Raw genomic sequence first — 19,813 nt, 5'->3', positions numbered from 1 at the left:
TTTCTTCTCTCGTTACGGCCAGACGATTGCGATAGAAAATGTTACATCTAATGTCAGACGAAGGACACGTATATTTTTCTTGGACACACTCACAAAACACACAAAATAACTAAAAACTGGAACTGTACAGTTACATACAGTGAGAAGAAAGACGTTGAAGCCTAATTAAAATTTAAAACTGGTTGTCGACATAGAGAATCCATTATTATTATTATTTTTATTTAGTTTTGTAATAGAAAGATAAAGTGAGAAATGAAAGAGAGCGAGAGAGAAAGGTGGTGCGACGAAAAGGAGAGAAAAGAGAGCGTGTGGCGTTGTTGTTTTTAACTTTTGGTTTCAGAAATGATCGACGAAAACGGAGAGGTGGTTTCGAGAATTTTTGGCGTCGTCCAATTGCTCCGATTGAGCTCGTTGTTCGTGATCGTCGTTGCCTCGCTGGGGTAGTTCAATTTGTCGCCACTGTCCCAATTCGTTGGACGCTTTCAGAGAAACGTTCCACCTGCCAGACGAATTCGCTCGAGATCCGCCATCGTGCGGAATGCGGAGCTCGACGGGCTGGAGGAAGCGCAGACCTTTCGGTCCGCACTGAACTAGTGGACTAAGTAAAGCTTCACCTGTTTTGATTCAAATCAAATCAAATTCAATGGTTAGATAATGAATCACGACTGTTGCAACAACTGAAATCGCAAATGTGAACAATTGTGAATGTGGTTAATGCGGGTAGAAACGGAAGCACAAGGTGAAAGTGACTCATTGTTTGCCGTGTGTCAGTGGACCGAGAGTGATTGTATACCTTTTCCGTCGTCTAAAGGAACGCCGTTGGTGTCAAGCTGACGCTGGTCTTGGCGACAGACCTTGAAGTAGACGAGGTGAGCTGCCGGGCCCGGAGGGAGAGCTCTAGGCGGTACGAGCAGTGCCACTCCGGTTTCGACACTCTCCAGCCGCCCTCCATGGTCGTGCGTGAGCCATCCGCGTACGGTGGCAATCACCGAGCAGTTGGGTGGAGGAGGGGATGTGGGAGGGGAGTAGTAATCGTCATGATGATAGTGGTGGTAGTAGTCGTAAGGCGAAGAGGAGAATCCATCACCGTCATAGTACTCGTAGTCGAGCCTATATAGATATGTATAGCACAGAGACATGGTAGCAGAGAAAGAAGATTCCAAAAGTTGTTGGCAGACCCAACATTCAGCAGAGCTTATTAGAGTGTTACATGAGCTTAATTTTGTCTGAGCCAAGAGCGCGAGCGCTTGTTATCCGAGAAACTCGTTCAATCCGAATCAATTAAGGAAAGGAAAGAAATAGAAACCAAGCCCACACCAATGAAAAACAACCAAAAATAACCACACGCCAAAGAGAAATGTTTTTTTGTTGTTGTCTACGAACAATGTCGACCGCAAAGTGCGTTGCACATTGTCCATAAAAAAAAAGGAGAAACAAAAGATGCGGGTGTTGTGGCGAGGATATATGGCCGAGTGTTGTTTTACCTGGCGTTGTGCTCCATGTAGAGTGGCTGGTGCCCGTGAGCGGGAGATCGAGGATCGGCGGGTTTCTTGTACAGTTCAAAGGCCGATCCGCGTTGATCCCGGTGTTGGGCAAGATCTAGCCGCCCACCATCTCTCGATTGATGTTGTTGCTGGTGCTTCTGGTTGTTCTCCCTGGGAGGTGGGATGTTGTAGTAGTACTGTCCGGCTTCGTTGTTGCGGTTGGATCCGTTGACGGGCGGCGGTGGAGGCGGGGCTTTGCCGTAGAGCGAATTGGCTCCGTAACTGTGACGATCCAAACTGCTTCCATGACCTGCTTGTAAAAGAAAAACAAAATATCGTTTCGTATAAAGTCACGGGTCATCGTTTCACTTGTCAGCCGCAGCGAAATAGGGGGACAGTTAAAAAAGAAGAAAGAAACTTGACGGATGGATGGATGAGCTGCAAGAGGTTTCATTGCGATGAGAGTTTGAATAATTCAATACCTGAATCAAAGCCGCCGTTGGTATCATCTTCGTAACGGTAGGAATTGATACCGTTGTGAATGGCCGACGCTGTATTGGACGACGGAGGGCCGTGTGAATAATAGCCGTGATGGTTGTTGGCTCCGCCAGAGGAAGGAGGAACATCTCCTCCGCTGCTGCTGCCGCCGCCGCCGCCACCACCACCACCACCTGCTGGCCTGTTTGGATGATTCAAAGTGCCCGGTGGACTGTGATTCCAGTAGTTACTGTTGGGTGTCATCGGTTGTTGGTTGTTGGAGGCTGTCGAGGACGAGGCGTTCGCCGGCGGTCGGTAGTTTTTCGGCTTGGGCGGAGGGACGGGCTTGTAAGGTGCGGACTTGGGTGGAGGTGATTGCTTTTTGTGGTCGAAGGGACTAAGAGAATATAATAATAATACACACACACGGTAAATAAAAATAAAAGAAAGAAAAAAACAAACAATCAACAACTCAAAAGAAATCATAAAAATAACCGAAAGTAAAGAACCAAATTTAAATAAAGTAAAAGGGAAGAAACCAAACACGCGATAAAGTTCTAATGGGATTTACAAGGACGCGCCACACGAACGACGGCCATTCTATTCTCATCTACTGATTAACGACGTGTAAAAAAAAAACACACAAAACAAAACAAAAAGAAATCCCGAACAAAAGAATAACAACAACAACAACACGATCACACGAGACTCAGGTTTGGACTTTGTCGCCGCCGGTACCGTTTAACCGAACGAGGTCTCATTGGCAATCTAATGTTTCAAATGAATGGATTTTTGTGTGTGTTTCTTTCTTTGTGGGACTTTGTGCGGTGCGGATTAGACAGGCCTAACTATATTTCTATCCTTATAATCTCTTCGACTCCCGAAAAAATGTTATTCCTAGCGCTAATATTTGCTCCTCATCTTTTATAATATTTCTGACGGTTGAATAATCTCAGCCACTTACCGATGAAGTTGTTTCGTCGCCGGTGACGTGAGCTCGGTCGGCGAACGCACGGGTTGACTGGTTGAGCGAGTGTAGCGGTAAGGATCGTGAGATTTGAGGCCTGCAGAAGTGGGCGAGCCTGGCATGGCATTAACATCTCCGCCGCTTTGATGGTTATTCCCGGCCAGAGTTAATGTCAGCCCAAGTCGGTTGTAAGACTCGTACGATGACGAGCTGTCGTAACTCCCCTGAAACCATAGGACGGACCAAAAATAGAAAAGAGAGAAAAGGAGATGGATCGACGGGTTATTGGCTATTTCTTCTTTTGTCTTGCTTCGAAGCCATCGATATGTCTTACCGCTTTGGCAGCTCTCTCTCTATCCAGGGAACTGCCTCGCAGGGAGCCCAGGTAGTCGTGAGATTGATGAGGTCCTCCGTTGGAAGAGCCCTGGCCCGGCTGGCCTGGAGCCGGTCCTGGCGGCGACGTGGGATACGTATCGATATCCAGACCATTGATGTCGCCCTCTCGAGAGCCAAACAGCCGCTCCTGGGCGGAGCGTGCCAGTTGTCGGTTTGACGGTTTGCTACTCCGATCGATTTTCGGTGGCAACTCAACGACGCCCGATGATGATGGACCGTGACTACTGCCACCGTTGCTTCCGCCGCCACCGTATTTGGAATAAGGCGAGAAATGATGTTGTTGCTGCTGCTGTTGCTGCTGCTGGGACGTCGGGTAACCACCAGACGACCTCGACTGATGGGGTCCGTTGATGTAGTCGAGATTGGTGCTGGCCTGTTGGCTCCCGCGCGACGACGGGCTGTTATAAGAGTAATTGGGCGGTTGGCCGCCGTAGTTTCGCGGAGTGTTGGGGTCCCTCTGCGATGGATGATGGCCATTGCCCGGCGATGAAAATCCGTACTTGGAATCGCCGCCTTGAGATCGGCGTTTGGTCGGCGTTGACGAATCCACCACCTGTGGAATCCAACCAATTCACATTTAGAACCAAGATCCGATGGAATCGATCCATCCATTGGAAAGAGGATTGATTGTACTTACAGAATGAGAATTGATGGGAGACTGGAATTTGGTTGGACTCAACGACTTCAAAAGTGCACCAGGACTGCTCATTCCGGAGACGCCCAGATCATCCTGAGTGGCGATGCTGGGGTCACTGGAGCTCTTGACCAATCGGCCACCGGAACTGGGCGACGGCGGAGATTTGCCACCTGCTCCGCCGTTAACCCCGTTGGTTTTGGAAGAAGAACCTTCAGCACCGCTAGCGCCGCCGGAAGCACGCGGCTCGGGCGACAAATCGAGATCCGACTCTGGCGAAGATGCGTAAGAAAGGCGCGACGTCATCGGGAAGAGGAAATCATCCGAGAGGTATTCATCCAGCTGGATCCGGCCGATGAACGACGACAGATTGTTGTTGAAATAAGCGCGGAAAGCGGCCACAAAAGCGGACGGGGGAAAACAACATCAACGACACACACAAACACAAAAGACAGAATTTCTTTGGTTAGAAATAAAAAAGAACACGGAATTAAAAAATATAAGCACACAAATTTCCTGGTTGACTGGGAACCCTGACGGTCTGACGAAGACGATGCACAACGGACCGAAGCGACGAACAATTCAATATCTCTAAGTTTTTTTTTTGAAATTGTTTAACGGGTGGGGGGTTGCGGGCAGACGGGGACGACGGAAATAAAGATTTGGTTGTTGTTACAAGAAATGATTGAATAGCGACTCTTCATGGATGACGGACAACGGCCGTCGAGCCATCACTTTAAGGGGCGCGTAATTGTTGTTGTTGTTGTTGTTGTTGAAATTTACGTCATCAACAACCACTTGATAGTAGGACGCTGTTGGGTCGAACGGCGAGATGGAGGGCGGGACAGGCGGCGGATAAAACGACGGCGGATCGCTGCAGCCCATGCCGCCGATATTGTTGTTGTGATTCAAATGACTCAGCAACGCATCCGTGGGCAAATCGACCAACTGGCGCAAAGAATGGACCCGGACACCCACACAGACACACCCCAAAAATTTGGTATCAAATAGCTCGTTATTAAAACTGGAATGAATAAGAAGCGGCACAAGACGGCCCCCGTCGTGATTTTTTTAAGAATTTCATTTTAAAAAGAAAAAAAAAAATGAAAAAAGAAAAGACGACGGGGTGTTACTTGCACGCTCGGGTGCCGCTGGAGATTTTCCCGAAATGATATCCCATAAAAACGGTCGAAAAAAAAAACTAAACTCCGAAATTGAAGCTGCTGCTGCTCTATGGCTAATAATAACAATAACAATAATCACCTTGGCTTCCGAGACCCAGATGGCTTGATTCTGTTCACGGTCGATGGCCTCACGAAGCTTTCGGTACCAGGTGTCACGCTGCGTTAGCGGAACTGTCGTCGTAAAGACGTGCGACCAGAGTTTCTCCAATTTGACGCATTGCTCGTATAATTTCTTGCTGCTCTTGTGGGCCGTCCTAGTAGAATGGAAATAAATCAATAAAAAACATCAAAGTCGTTAGCATTTTTCTGCAACTTTTCCATCGGCTAGAGTTAGTTTGTTTTTTTAAATAGCGCGGGAATTGTAAAAAGCGTCCGAGACCCCCCACAACACACGGGAAACACCGAGAGAGACGCAGACAAGTTGGCTTTTGGTTGGTTTTTTTTTGGATGAGTAGCACAGCAGTTGGCTGGAATGTGTTGACTTGGCCAGCAATGGGCGACTTACCACTTGAAGAATTCTTCGAGCCGGGGAGCCAGGCCAGCCAGAGTGCTGACATTTCAAACAACAACACAATGGATCATTGCAACCAGAAAAAATAATAATTTCCATAATGCAAGAAAAAAACCAACAACACGACTGGAAAAATGAAAAAAACTACAAAAAAGGCATGTACGCTCTAGGCATGTAGAAATAGTATATCGATAGGTAAGATACTACTGGCTGCTAGATATATGTATAATGTGATGCATATCTATGCACTGCAGTATGCAAAAATGTGAATTGTGTGCGGATGGCACGGCATGGCACTAGTGCTGAATTATTTATTTACTTTGGTATTCCGGCGCGGAGCTCCTTGACTGTGTGTTTCGAATCGGCCCGCAAAAAGATGACAACCGGATAAAACTGAGCATAGTTGAGCTTGTCCACGGCGCCGGGGGTGATGTCCAGTAAAGCGTGTCGACCTTTCTCCACCAGTTCACGAATGGCGCTCAAGCGGACGATGCCAGAACGTCCAGTCGCCACAGGAGCGCCCGTTCCGGACCCTTCGGCCGAATCCCGATTTCCGTCCATTTCTAAAAAAAAAAAATTCAAAATTATGAAAATGCAAAGATTTACTTGACATTTTTTTGAAAAAAAGGTAGAACTTACGAGGTGCAGAGAATTTGTCAGGGAAATCCTTGATGAGTTTGTCCCTGGCGACATCGGCAATGGGACCGAAAAAGACGACGGGTCGGATGAACCCTGGATGCCGAAGAACGACACGCTCGTAAGCCGGGAATTTGCTGAGTGTCTCAGCAAAGACGACGTCATCCCAGTGATCCTGAAACGTGAAAAAAAGGACAAGAAAAAAGAAAACATAAGCCACACAGACATATCATCACCAGTGTTGAAAGCAGCAACTATTTATAAGCATCATTAGCATCAGAAAAGGGGGGGGGGATAGAAGAGAAAGATGATGGATGTGCCGTATCGCACGTTCCTTCAATTGACAAAAGGCTCACGATTTTTTCCCTTCTTTTCAACGTGAAAAGAGAGAGAAACATTAGTCCCCGCAAAAAAGAAGAAGAAGAAAAGGGAACCGGTTACGTGTGTCGCTTTGAGGACGAGCGCCAAAAAGAAAAGAAATTTTTTTCTTTCTTGTGGAAACCCGCAGTGGTGTGTTGTAAAGAGGCGTGTCGGGAGTCGTGACCGCACCAAGCATTTCTTATTAAATTTGTTCTTTTTATTTTTTTTTTTCGTTCATTTTGAAAGTATTTCTCGGGATAAGAGCCCGTAAAAGAGCTCTAGAAAAGAGCAAGGTGTGAATTTCAGTCGAAATATACAAGTGCATTCTCACCCTTCCTAGAGACTTTGAACGGCGGTGAGTGGGTCGCCTTCGCCGGAAGAAGGAACCGCGTGACTCGGATGTCGTCGTGGCCGCTTCCTTTTTGGCGGCGTTGAATTGAGCCGTGGCTAATTCCTCGGCTCCCGCGCTGTTGGGCACAACCCCCTGCTGCAAGTCTTGACCGTTCGGACCTATTTTGGGGGGTGGTGGTTGAAGAATTAAAAAATAAAACACGAAAAAGTCAGAATGAATTCACGCGGCGATCCATCACGGCTAATGTTGAATACGTGAAGACGTCACGGTCCAAACAACACAGCCCCCAACCGCTACTCGGTATTGCTACTTTTTTTCCCCTTCCTCTAGAAACTCACCCACGCGGAAGGCCTGCCAAGCACCCACGACTCCTTTGTAAAGAGTGTCGACGACGTGGAAGACTTCGCCTTTGCGGAACGCCATGTGGCCACTGGCTGGCTGCTCGTAATTGAAATGAGTCCTGTCAAAAAGATTTCCATCGGGAAAAAAATTTAAACATTTGAACGACATTTGTTTGTGTTGTTTGTAAATTTCTTACTTGACGTAAAACGAGTCTCCGTGACCGGACGCCACCACCTGGTCGTACTCTTCCCGCTTGTGTTGGACGACCAATTCGATTTGATCCTGCAGACTGAGGAGGAATAGGACGGCCTCTTCTCGTGTGACGCCATTCATTTCCATATCGTTGACCTTTTGGGGAGAAAACAAAAGGAATGAATATAACATGTAAAAATGTTTTTTAAGACTCGAAAAAAAAAGAAACTGAGAGAAAGAGAAAGAAATAATTCCCCTGGTTCATTTTATTACTTTGAGTATCTTGTCTCCAGGGACGAGGCCTTGCAATGCCGCCGGGCTGCCAGGCTGAACGGCCGTCACGAAAATGCCCACTTGATTGCCACCTGTAACCCGAATGCCGACCGAGCCTTCCTTCTGGAAGCTGATGAACCGCGGATCCAACCTAATAACAAATCATGACCGAGCGTGAAAAAGCGGAGCAATCACGGCAACAAAATCCAAGACGATGGATCATCATCTTCTTCTCATTTTTTTGTTGTTAATATCAAAATACGTAGCAAGGGCAGCAACAACAACAACAAGTATGTGTCTTACGTCGGAGGTGGTTTGACGGGTTCGTTGGGAGCCTCATTGGCCCGTCGGGGACTGTAGTAATCATCGCTGCGAGGCGGCGGAGGTCGAGGAGGGGCGTCTTCGCCGTCGGCGTGCCCGTTCATGTGATTATTGTGGTGATCGAGTTGCGACAGGGAAACGTCCATCAGCGGTCCACGCGATCGCCCGGCCAGCCGAGACAGATTGCTTTTGTCCTCGTTGCTGCTGTACGGCGGAGCCGGTCCGGCAGAGTGCGGCAGCGGAGGCTGCGGCGTCAGCGGATTGCGGTAGTCGACGCTGCCGCCACGCGTCGGCGGTTGCACGTACAAATTCTGGTTGCAATAATTGGGTCTGTCGGCGTAGTTGGCGAAATGTGGGCCGGCACCACCACCACCACCGCCACCGGCTACTCCTCCGATTCCCCCTACAGCGCTGCCGTCTTTCACGGCCCCGTAAGTGGGATCGTTGTAACCATTAGACGCCTGAGATCCTCCAGCAGGGCCGGGTCCGCCGATGGAGCCTCCGACGGCTCCCAGGAGAGCCGGAGCGGCTGCATCGCGGCGCACAGTCAGCTGGAGCTTATCTTTACAGTTCTCCATGAGCTTTCTGGCCTCCTTGAGACTGAGTCCGTCTGTTGAAGTCGAGTTGATCTTGAGGACGATATCTCCCTCTTGAAAGACGGGACTGTTGTTTCCATGACTACCATCGCGATCGATCAGCGCCCGGTTGGTCAACTCCTTCAAGTAGATCCTCGAGCCCAAAATGACTCCGAAATCTATTTATGACGTGAGTCGAAAAAAACATCAAAATCAAGAAACGGGAGAACAATAGCGACCGTGATTTCATCGTTTCCATTGGAGGAAATCATCGGCTTGTGACATTGAACGATGGTCTTAGACGAGTGATCTACATATCTACATCGTAATTTGATTTGACAAGACACGTCATAGTACCATCTTTCTTCTTGCTCTTGGTCAAGGTGACTTTGTATGTGGTTGGCTCCGGGAAGGCGCCCAGGACGATGCGACGCTTGACCACCAAATTGACGGCGGCGCCGCTATCGCGCAGGACGGAAACGGCCGTCCCGTAATCGACGTTCTCCAACGAGACGCCGTTGACGCTCATGACCCGGTCGTTGATCCTGAATCCCAAAAGAAAGAAAAAAAAGAGAAGGGAAATTTACTATCGATCCAATTACATCGTCGCCATCATTTCGTCGTCTTTTTTTCTCATTATCAAACGGCTCCTCATCGCATTGATTTACGAGCATTAAAGGATTAATCTCCGAACAAGTCACGACTGGCTGGCAAAGTCGTTGCTCTGTAAAATGTCGTGTAGGGGTCCCTTTGATTCGAAAACCACACCACTTGTGTCTGGCATTACGTGCAGTGCAAATCAAGGAGGCAAAAAACCTTCTTCTTCTTCGTCAAGTCACATCGCCCCCAATTCCTATGACTTGTTTCTTTCCATTTTCCTCTCTCTCTCTCTCTCCCAATTAAATTTTCGTGAACTGGTTCTTATGTTTCTTGGCTTCTTCTTAATTCTCGATTCTCTTGTCGATTTCTTTTGTCTCTGTGTGTACACGCCGGTATGTTCTCTCTCTCTCTCGTTACCATTTGATAGTTATAAACAGCAGCCATTTGCGGTGCTCACGCAAAAAAAGAAAAAAAGAGAAAGTCGTGTAGAATTAGACGCAATTTTACACTTGTTTACGACCGTTCCCTTCTCTCCGCTGCCGCTGCTGCTGCTGTGTTTGTTATATAATCGTCGTCGCTAGGAAATGGCGTAGTGAAACAACAACCGACTACAGGTACTTACAGTAGCTTTCCCTCTGCCGGGCCTCCTTTGATGACGTCCGAGATGGCGATGGAAGGATCGCCGTTGGCAAAGTGCGGATTGTCGCGGCCACCGGAGACGGCGATACCGAATCCGTAGCCGGGCACTCGATTCATCGTCACATGATGATATTCCCATGTCACCCTCTCGCCGGCACCCTGTAAACAAATACACAAAGAAAAAAAAAGAAATTGTAAAAATGAAATGAGGAATTATTATTAGAAAGAAAATAAAGGAAAAAGAATAATTAGTTTTTTTCTTTTTCTTCTTCTGGTGGTCGGGTCGGGTTAACCGCAAAAAAGCCCAGCCCTTTTCCTTCTTATTAACTAGGAGATCACACAGACAAGACAAGACACACAAAAATGAGGTCGGCAAATGGGTTAGCAAAGGGTCACGGTCTGCTCTGGCATCTCTTTATCCTTCCTTTATCGTCTCCTGCAGTAATGGGCGCTTTTGATATATTGTATAATTGATCCCTTTCATTTCTCCTTAAAGGAAACAACCAAATTAAGTTGAATTCTCTCTCCCCCCCCCACCTCCCTATCGTCGACCAATTGCGGAAGAGCCCCTTGCATTATCGAGGGGATCATTCCGGATTCCAAGTAGCGCGGCCAACATTTCTGATTAAAGAGTTCCGATAAGACACGGACAAGACCAGAAAGAATTTCAAGAATTCGATTTTTTCAATTTTTTTTTTTACTTCACTTAAACAATCACAAAGATATTTTACGATCGCATCCGGTGATATTACTCTGATCTATGGAAGAGTGCGATAAAGGAGGGATAAACGCATAGAGAAAAAAATAAATTCCGGAATGACCTACAACAGTTCCCTGGGTCACGGCTCTCCTCCTCCTTCTCCTGGTCGTCTCGCAAAATACCTGACTTCTTTTTTCTCCCTTCAAACAAGTCCTTCTTTTTCTTCTTTTCATTCTTCAACTTCAACTTGAACCCCACCCCCCTACTCCTCTTCATCTTTTTTTAAATTTCCTTCTAACCCCTGAAACATAAAAGAAGCCTTTCTTCTTCTTCTTCTTCTTTTTCCCTCAAATAACCTTACAACAAACCGGAATGGCCGCCCATGAGAAAAGAGGGGCTGTCCGGAATGTGCTCGAGGAAAAGTCTCTCCCCCCCCCTCTCTCTTCTTCTTGTGCTTCTAACACACAAAAATAGAGGGGGGGAGAAAAGTTAAACAAAAAAAAAGTTCAAAAAAGAATTATATTATTTCCTTTTTTTCTCTCTCTCCCTTAGTTCCTTGTACTTTTCTAACCCTCCGCAACCCCTCCGCCTTTTTATATATATATATACATTTTGGCTGACATTCCTCCGCCAGAACCAATTCCGGGCGCAGCGATAACATGCGCATCCGCACATACACCCAGGAAAAGGGGATAAAATGTTGTTCAAGTTCTTTTTTTCTTCTTCTTCTACATTATTATCAATTTCCAAGACGATCAACGAACAAATGAGTTCCACTCGACTGATAATCCAGCGGCCCTCGACAATTGGTGCACTTTAGCGGAAAAAATTGATGATTAGAAAGGTTAAAAAGGAAACGCGGAATTGAATTGAAAAAAAGGAAAAAAAAGAAAAAAAAAATCTCCCATTTTCTTTTTGTGCTTCTTCCAGTTCTTTTGGCACACACAACAAGGAGGGAAAGGAGTTGAAGAAATAAAAAAAAAGTCGACCGACCGGTAATGGCGTCGTTAGTTGAGAAATCAACCGAAATTAGTTTTACCGAGTAACACAACCAGCTCGTTAATTCTACATTCAAAACTGACCGCCAAACGTGTCCGCAGGGATTGACTTGCGGGGGAGGTACAAAACGAAATTGGAAGTCAAAAGAAAGAAACAACGAAATTGTCCCAATCGAATGAGCGTAAACGACACGAGGATTCACGATGGGGGTTACAAATGATGACCTCGACCTCAATCCATCCGCACAACACGCGAACTTCCCTGCGGATGAACTGTATCAAAACGCGTAACCGCCAGATGTGGGAAATGTTCACACGCCACGTCACTCTGGCCCTTCTTTCAATCTTTTTTTATGAACATCATTTCAATTTCACAACATGTCCGTTTTTGCTCGCGTCCTCTCTCGTACATGTACCTGATCATTGGTGGATGGTGGACCGTCGTGACGAGGAGCCTGTGGCGCGACGACGCCACCATTGCCACTATCCGCTCCATCCATTCGGAGGAGGGCAGATAAGCGTAGGAGAAGAAGATGGATGCTTGATCGTGTGATATATCCGTGGGAAGAGAAACAACAGACGACAAACACTCACGAAAAAAAAAATAATAATAATTTCTCTCTCTCCGATGATTTTCCACACAACAACTTGACGACAGAGAAACTTCCACTTCACGGCCGGTTCCTCACGCTGACACCAAACACCCCAAACACAATCTTCTTCTTCTTCTTCTTAACACGAGAAGATTCTCTTATTTTTTATTTCTTTCCTTTTCACGGAGGAAAAAAAATAACAAAAAAAAAAGAGGTGCCACTTGTTTCACCTGAAACGTCGAGGCCCCAACTGACGGAGGGACTCGAGAGACGGGAGGAAGAAAAATATCAAAAGCGCCACTCTACTACACTGCTTTACCTTCTCTCTTCTCCTAGTGGAGGAAAGTTAAAAGAAGAACAAGAAGAAGAAGAAGAAGAAGAGGGGGGGAACCGACGGACGGACGGACGGACCCAGCACAGCAGCAACAAACATACCTGGGTTGTTTGTTGGTATGCCTTCAAGCCACACACACAAAAAAGAAAAACCTTTTTTTCTCTTTTACTTCTCTTCTTCTTCTTCTTCCCTTTTCATGTTACAAGAGTCTCTTTCACTATCAAAACCCTGCGGGCTTAGGTTGATAAGAGACTGGGGGTCTCACCTGGTCAGGTATTCCATATCTCCTTTTCCTCCTTCTTCTTCTACCCAGCTGCCCTTGATGAGCAGAAAGAGAGAGAGAGGTGGTACTAGTGGTAGACCTTGAAAAGAAATAAGAACTTTCAAGGGGTCGTTCTTTTTTATTCTTTCCAGTTCCTCGGGGTGGGTGTTGTGTGCGTGGACCTTGCACCGGCGGAGACCAGAGGCCACGAACCATTTCGACACAGTCTGCGCACTCTATCGGTCACTGATCAAAAATCACGCGGGAACCAAAAAGAAAACTTGGAAAACAACTTAGGAAAAAAAAAGGGGGGGGGAGGCGGGAGTGCGGTAATAATAATCCCGGACACATTCCAAGTAAGAAAAAAAAAATTAAATTAAAAAAACAAAACCAGACACCAGACATCATGCAGAGATGTGGTCCGGTCTGATGGCTTGGACCAGCTGTGTGTCCGTGTTATTTTTTGTTGTTTCGTTGGTTTTTTTTTTCTCTTTTGTTTTCGGTGTGTTTTTAAACGCCCAGTCAAAAATAAACACAAGAAGCGGGAAAAAAAGCAACGCCCCTCGAAAAAAACGGGAAGAATTATAATTTTATACCGAGTTATTTTTTTGTTGTTGTTGAATTGTTTTAAGTTTCTTATTTTTTTTCAATCATTTGCTATGTCGGGAAAATAATACCCGTGTATGATTTTTTAAAAATCCTTTCGGGATATTGAAATTTGGGGGAGGGCGCCTTTTCATTAGGAATGACGTCACGCGTTCATGGATTTTTCATTAAACGGCTCGTTAAACTGGAAACCTGTTTAGTTTGTGCAGTCGATCGGCAGAGTGGATGAAATCATCGGAAAGAGACACACCAAGGCTTCTCTCCTTTCTCCAAACACAAAATTCCAAAATTAGAGCAACGATAGCAGTAGCAAGTTGTGGCCAGAATCTTGTCTTTCCAGTTCAAATAATTAATTTAAAAAAAAACAAAAAAAAAACGAACATGTTACAAGACGACACGTGTGAACGAGTTAGAAAACATCGTGATTTTTCACTCCCGGCGTCAAGATAAAGAAGCCTGTCCAGTTGATGATCCTCGAGAGGCGCGAGAAAGATTTCATCATTTAAAAAATACACGAAAGAAAAGGTGTGGCCATTTTCAATTGACCAGTTTTGAAAATGGCATTCGATATCATCATCAAAAAGAATACGATGAAATTACCGAGTGTGAGACCCAGACAGAGATATTCACGGGTGGGATTTCCTTTTGGTTTTTATGAACGCAGAGACCAACGGTGTAGAGGAAGAAACCAAAGATGGCCGTGCTTGCTGCAGCCCACCGAAAGCGTTTTCTTCTTCTTCTTTTCGGTCCAACAGCAGGCAGTCCCTCCTGACTAACTGTGGAAATCGTTTTCGTCCTTTTTTGGACAGAGATGTTTGGAAAGGAAAGGCCCCCCCTCCTCCTCCGAAAAAAAAACAACAAAAAATCAGCGCGGCCGTTAAACGTCGCCATATTCATAAAGCGACTTACTCCCCGTCGAACCTCACCGACGACGACAAATAAACTTTGCCAGCCCCGGAGTCCTTTTTTTTTTAACGTTCGTGACCCGACATCAACCGTTGCGATTATATAGACGACAACGATACAAATATGGAAGAGAAAGAAGAAAAAGAAAGAGAGAGAGAAAACAAGCCTTTGAAAATGTTTGCGGCGCGGCCAAGTTTGTTATTCCCTTTCTACCGGAATTACCCGCGCGCCACAAACTACTAAAAAACACTCATATGTTTTGACGTGAGCAAATTCGCTGGTTAATTAACTGATAAACACACAAACACACACACACGCCAAAGCGGAAATTGAAAATGTGAAATCAAATATACCCAACGGCGTCGGGTGGAACGTGAATCTTTAACGGTCGGTTGTTTCAGAGTGATGGCGTTTGGCGAGCAACTTCGACTTCGCGTTTGCTGGCGTTGACGGTTTCGAGAGGAACTCCTTCTGGTCGACATGACGGCCCCAAGAATAAACAACCGAGTCGCACCATGCACAGCACGCAGGCAAATGGCATACACACACACTCACACAACACAGAAAACGTCCAGGACTTGGTGATGACTGAGATTTCCCCTGTCACGGAGTTCAAACGTCTATGTGTGTCTGTGTGGAAATCGCTGTTTCCCGATGAGGCACAGGGACTAAACCAATTAACCAAAGAGGGAGAAACCTGCTCGGTTGTAATCCCGAGCGCAACAACACACGTAAAAGGTTCCACTAGCGGTAGTGGTGGTGGTGGGAGGAGGAGGGGGAAACGGCTTTGGTTTGGAACAGATAATTGGCAGAGGAGAAAAATACAACGTAACCTTTTATTTCTCTTTTCTCGGGCTGCCTATATAGTCTTGGCGTTGAGCTCCAATCAAGTCGACGATTGACTAATGCAATATTACGACGTAAGACTTTTTTTCTTTTTTGTTTTAACAAGACATCAAAGGTGCTGTCCTGTACTGAGAGGCCCTTGCAGTGATTGGACTGAAGGTGTGATGGTCAAGAGCGTCGACAAACTTCTGACTTTCCGGCGCCAGAATGTGCGAGGTCTAATTTAGATGGACCTGTACGTGGAGAGTTTTTTTGTTGTTCAATAGCGGCGAGCTTTTTTTTGTTTTGTTTTTCCCTCCAGTTTGAATACACCCCCCTCGAGAAGAGTGTCAAGTTCCCACACATACTCCCTTCGTCCGTCTGGCTCTGCCTCCTCCCACACAGCACGCAAACGATCCATGGAAACATCCAGCGCATGTATATAGAGAGGAGAGAATTTCTTCTTGTGGAACGGGTCGTTAAAAACGATTTTGGATGCGGGCCGTTAAGTTCTTTTCCCCTTTACTCTATGACCAAAAAGAAAACCAGTCCTTTTTTTTTTCCTCTTTTGTGTTGTTTAGACAACAACAACCAATAATGTTTTATGAAAGCGCCCCCTTGAACAACCCAAAAAAAAAAAACCTCCGTCTTTTCTTTCTTTTTTTTCGTGAATATTACATCGGGAGAATGAGAAAAGATGGAAACCTCAGCAATACATTCGGAAGCCCCATAACGAGGACGCCAGTTATATAATAATTGGATATATAAAGTCTTCGTCGCACACAAAAGCCAACAGTAAGAAAAACAAACCATCAGCAGGCCCCCAGTCAGTCAGTTCCCGTTAAACAAAACAAAAAAATTATACTCTCTCGAAGGTCTAACCGAAAAAATAGTGTGTGTGAAATTATTTTCTTCTTTCAGAAAGAAACGGTGTGGGTTTATTAGCCAGCTCGTTTTTTTTCTTTCTTTCTATTCAAGACCGCCCATTGATCCACCGTTCTCTTCACCATTCGGAATGGCGCAAAAATGTTCCCGATATGGGCGGCCACACCCTACAAAGTTGTTCGTTTTATTATTCTCACAGGTCCATTAAAATCGAGAAGAAGATTTCTCTCTCCGTGGAAGAGAAACAAAAAAAGAAAGGGGAGTGTATGGATGATGAACGGCCCCGGCTTGTATGCCAAACGTCACAATCTGACGTATACCATCACGAAGGAAACAAAGATGTACAGCTGCAACAGTGTTATCTCTCTTTCCCATAGATTCCTCGACGAGAGAGAAAACTTGGCGATAAGAAATTGATAATAATAAACGATGCAAAAAAGCGCTTGGTGGTTATTGCGCTCATTATGCAAATGACAGTCAGACGCGGGCAAGAAGTGGGGGAGAGAAAAAAAAATACACGCAAGACGGATTGTTTCCAGCAGACCGCCAACAAGGCGGGGGCAATGTCTTGATCCTCTCGCCCTCTTTAATGAGCCCCGGCGTTTTTCTTATTTTAATCAAAAAGGACGATAGAAAATTGTGTTGTACCTCTTCTTCTACGGGTTCATCCAACACTTCCGTCATCATCATGGGCGGGTATCCACCGGCGGATGATAAACGAGATGAAGATGAGTAACTGGGACCCGGTGACGGGCAAGAAGGGCAAGATGTCGTGGCCGGGACTGTGGCTGACGATGAAGAACTACTGCAGCCGCCGCCGGCATTTCCATTAGCATTAATGCCCAGCAATTGACTAATAAAAGGTGTCCGGCCGGACGGTGACGGCGTGTTTGAGCTGGATGATGAGTGGATACGCGGGAAGGTCGAGTAGACGGAAGCCGGAGTGTTGGAGCGCGATAGCATCGGCCCTGGCTGTTGTTGTTGCTGGGCCGGGAATTCCACCGGGGTGGACATTCGACTGCCATGGCCGGTGGACCTGCTGCTGCTGGCACTCGTCTTTGAAGATTTGTGTTTAGCTCCTAGACGCCGCGTGAGTGAGGCGAAAGGGGAAAATAGACTGGCCGTGCTGCCGGATCGCGACGGAAGCCGGCGCTCTTTGACCGGCTTGGGTGGAAGCATCTGCTGTTGCCTCTGCTCTTCACGCAACTGCTCCTGCGTAGCGTAAATGGGCTGCAGAGGCGGAGTGTGGGCCATCGGATGGAAACCAACTGGACAGGGTTGGATCTCATCTCCGCGTCCGTCATTGGGGTCGATCCCCATCATCGTGGGTGGTGGCGGCGGATCCGATAGAGATGGAGGTCTCTGCCCGTAGCTGGCGACACTACTGCAACGGCTGCTGCTTCTGCTATTGGCCATCTGATGGGCAAAAAAAAAAAAGAAAAGAAAAAGAAACGATAACAAATCATTCATCAACGTTCATCCGGATGCAAGTCATCTGAGCGTATCCATTTCATTGACAGGCCGAAATTTTCCAATCCTATTTCCTAACAAACAGACAAAGGAGAGTAACGAGCTGGGGTTGATTGAATCAAGTAGTAAAAGAAGAATCCCAGGGGCCGGAAATAGCTCATAAGAGACTGTCGTCGTTGGGTTCCCAAACGCTCTACGCCGGTCTTACGGTTTAGTAGTCGAATTAAAAGGAGGAGCGAGTTGGTTGGGAGAGGGGAAAAGTTCAAAACAAAAACAAAAAAGGTCACAACAAACACATTACTCGGCTGCACACAGAGAGAGGCTTTGCTTTCATTCCGGGGCAACAAACCATAACAAAACTTAAAAACAACTAGGAACTCGGCTCGGAAAAGAAGAAGCACAAGCTTTTATCACCAGTGTGCGACACACGGCAGAATAAGAACGTGGGTGTGTGTGTGTGTGATGAAGGTAGAATGTGCCGCTGGAAAGGAGTGAGAAGAAAATGTATATGCCTCCGGATGCTCTAGAAAAACAAGTGAGATCTTCTCTCTATTTGGCTTTTGAGTTCCTGGGCTACAAGAGCAGAAAATGACACGGTCGGGCGGAATGGCATCCATGTCTCCTCATCTTCTTTTTCGTTGGGGGGGTTGTTGCTGCTGCCAGATGTGAGTGTGTAGAGACTGTGCATGGATCTCTCTCTTCTTTACTCTCTTGGTGACGGTATCAGCGTTATCGATCCGGTCCGTGTTTCCGGCCCAGAAGCTTCTCTTCCCCCCCCCCTACTCCTCCTCCCACCATGGGGTGCGTGTGTAACCCCCCCTTACACACCCAAGTCAATCAAACGGTCTCATTCAATCGTGTCCTGCTCACACCGCGTCTGTGCACTCTGCAAGGAGAGGGCCTTGTACAACTGTTTGATCAAACCGCGGACGGACTGTTAGAGGAAGATGGAAAGGGGGGGGGGGTAGGAAATGTAAATAAATAAGGTGGAAGGGAGAGGAGAAAAGTTGATTGAGTTTTCGACGCCACCGCCGTAGATATACACGGTACATATAGATTTTTAACTCCACCCCATGTGTTATTTTAGGTCGGAGATGGAAAAGAAGAAAGACAAGGGTCACAGACGTGACAAGCTGGAGGGAGTCCCTGTGTATGCAACAATGACTGGCCTCGGGCCATCAACTTCTTCCTCGGGCATATTTCCGCCGTTCTCCGTTTACTTCTTACACACGCCTCGATTATTTACTCATTTCCCGGTGGTGGGATGACTTCTTCTCTGTTTCAACTTGGTCTTCTTCACCACCACCGCTGGTGTGCCCCCAAAATGTCCCCGTGTCGTGATCCACTGAAACTTCCATTAAATCAAATTCCCCGTGGTTTAGGAAAGAGAAAACCTAGGAGGGAAAATATATCTCATTTCCATAACTAGACGAAGCAAAACCTGATTAGATGAAAAAACACATGCATTTCCAATCGATTTCGTTCGAAAACAACAATCATTAAGGTCCAGGCTTTCTTTTCACCTGCTACTGGGAACAATAACAAATGACCCTTTCTCCAAATATACTTGATTTTATACCTCTAGATTTTGGAGACAAAAAGGAAAGGGAGCTCTCCTTTTCCCCCAATGAGACGACGACGACGACGACAAAAGGGAATCTATCGACGTTTGAGAAACTGTTGAAAACGTTTTCAACTCGATGGACCACGAGCGAAACCGGTCCGGGTGACCTTCTCCATGACAGAAAAAACCCCAAACGGTTGTGTGTGTTGTTTCTCTTTTTGCTGATGGGTTTTTATTATTTTCTGCTGAGACAGGGGGGGCCGATACACGACACTCTCAAGTTGTTTGTGTGACAACAGCACTCGTGCTTCTTCCTTTTGACAACGAAATTTCTGATGATTCACACACTCTCAACTTTGGTCAAGATGAAACACACAAGAAAAACGGACGATTTGTCGCACTGCTTCCACAAAACTTGGAAATGTGTAAGACAACGAGGAGGACTGCTGATGTTTTGGCCAGGATCGTTGTTCTCTTAGGCCGAAGTAACACGACGACGACGACGATGCTCTTTTGCGCAGGTCTTATCTCGAAATAAAGTTTGCTTAACAACGAGGGCAGTGCACGCACTCACAAGATTTCGGGCTGCACACTCCCGATGTTTGCTTGTAACGAACTCCTCACCATCATCAAGACGACTGACTCGAGAACGGGCGGTCTCAGCTCAGGTCTTGAGGAGGAGGAGGGGGGTTTGAGCGTTGCCATCGCGAGTGGGAGCCAAATTTAT

General features: G+C 46.5%; 1 protein-coding gene across 7 annotated transcripts; it reads right to left on the bottom strand.

The window, feature by feature from the left end:
- Window positions 1-53: 53 nt before the first annotated feature.
- On the bottom strand, window positions 54-19,742 carry LOC124340679 (tight junction protein ZO-1-like). 7 transcript variants are annotated; one of them, XM_046793297.1, is made up of 20 exons: window positions 19,102-19,742; window positions 16,701-17,468; window positions 9,927-10,102; window positions 9,062-9,249; window positions 8,112-8,883; window positions 7,809-7,959; window positions 7,540-7,691; window positions 7,340-7,461; window positions 6,981-7,159; window positions 6,293-6,464; window positions 5,973-6,216; window positions 5,648-5,692; window positions 5,222-5,396; window positions 3,962-4,300; window positions 3,263-3,877; window positions 2,926-3,152; window positions 1,967-2,358; window positions 1,485-1,797; window positions 794-1,110; window positions 54-614 (listed from the first exon to the last, which is right to left on the bottom strand). In XM_046793297.1, exons 2-20 carry the CDS (start codon window positions 17,466-17,468, stop codon window positions 337-339), a joined length of 5,625 nt encoding a protein of 1,874 aa, XP_046649253.1. In that variant the 5' UTR covers window positions 19,102-19,742; the 3' UTR covers window positions 54-336. The 7 variants fall into 7 exon arrangements, with proteins under 7 accessions (XP_046649253.1, XP_046649255.1, XP_046649254.1 ...); XM_046793299.1 differs by having other exon boundaries at window positions 1,485-1,794; XM_046793298.1 differs by lacking the exon at window positions 19,102-19,742 and adding an exon at window positions 19,046-19,071.
- Between the last annotated feature and the right edge of the window lie 71 nt (window positions 19,743-19,813).

Source organism: Daphnia pulicaria, chromosome 1 (assembly GCF_021234035.1).
Source record: "Daphnia pulicaria isolate SC F1-1A chromosome 1, SC_F0-13Bv2, whole genome shotgun sequence".
NCBI classification, from domain to species: Eukaryota; Metazoa; Arthropoda; class Branchiopoda; order Diplostraca; family Daphniidae; genus Daphnia; species Daphnia pulicaria.
The sequence above is the reverse complement of the archived record's forward strand: the minus strand, read 5'-3'. Positions and strand labels throughout refer to the sequence as shown.

What these genes read in the sequence shown, in the direction of transcription:
- LOC124340679 (XM_046793297.1), bottom strand. Translation starts at nt 17,468, where the DNA reads ATGGCCAATAGCAGAAGCAGCAGCCGTTGCAGTAGTGTCGCCAGCTAC. An exon ending in CTCGAAGAATTCTTCAAGTG is followed by an intron (nt 5,397 to 5,647) that starts GTAAGTCGCCCA and finishes CCATTCTACTAG; the next exon opens with GACGGCCCACAAGAGCAGCA. An exon ending in GCGACGAAACAACTTCATCG is followed by an intron (nt 2,359 to 2,925) that starts GTAAGTGGCTGA and finishes ATATTCTCTTAG; the next exon opens with TCCCTTCGACCACAAAAAGC.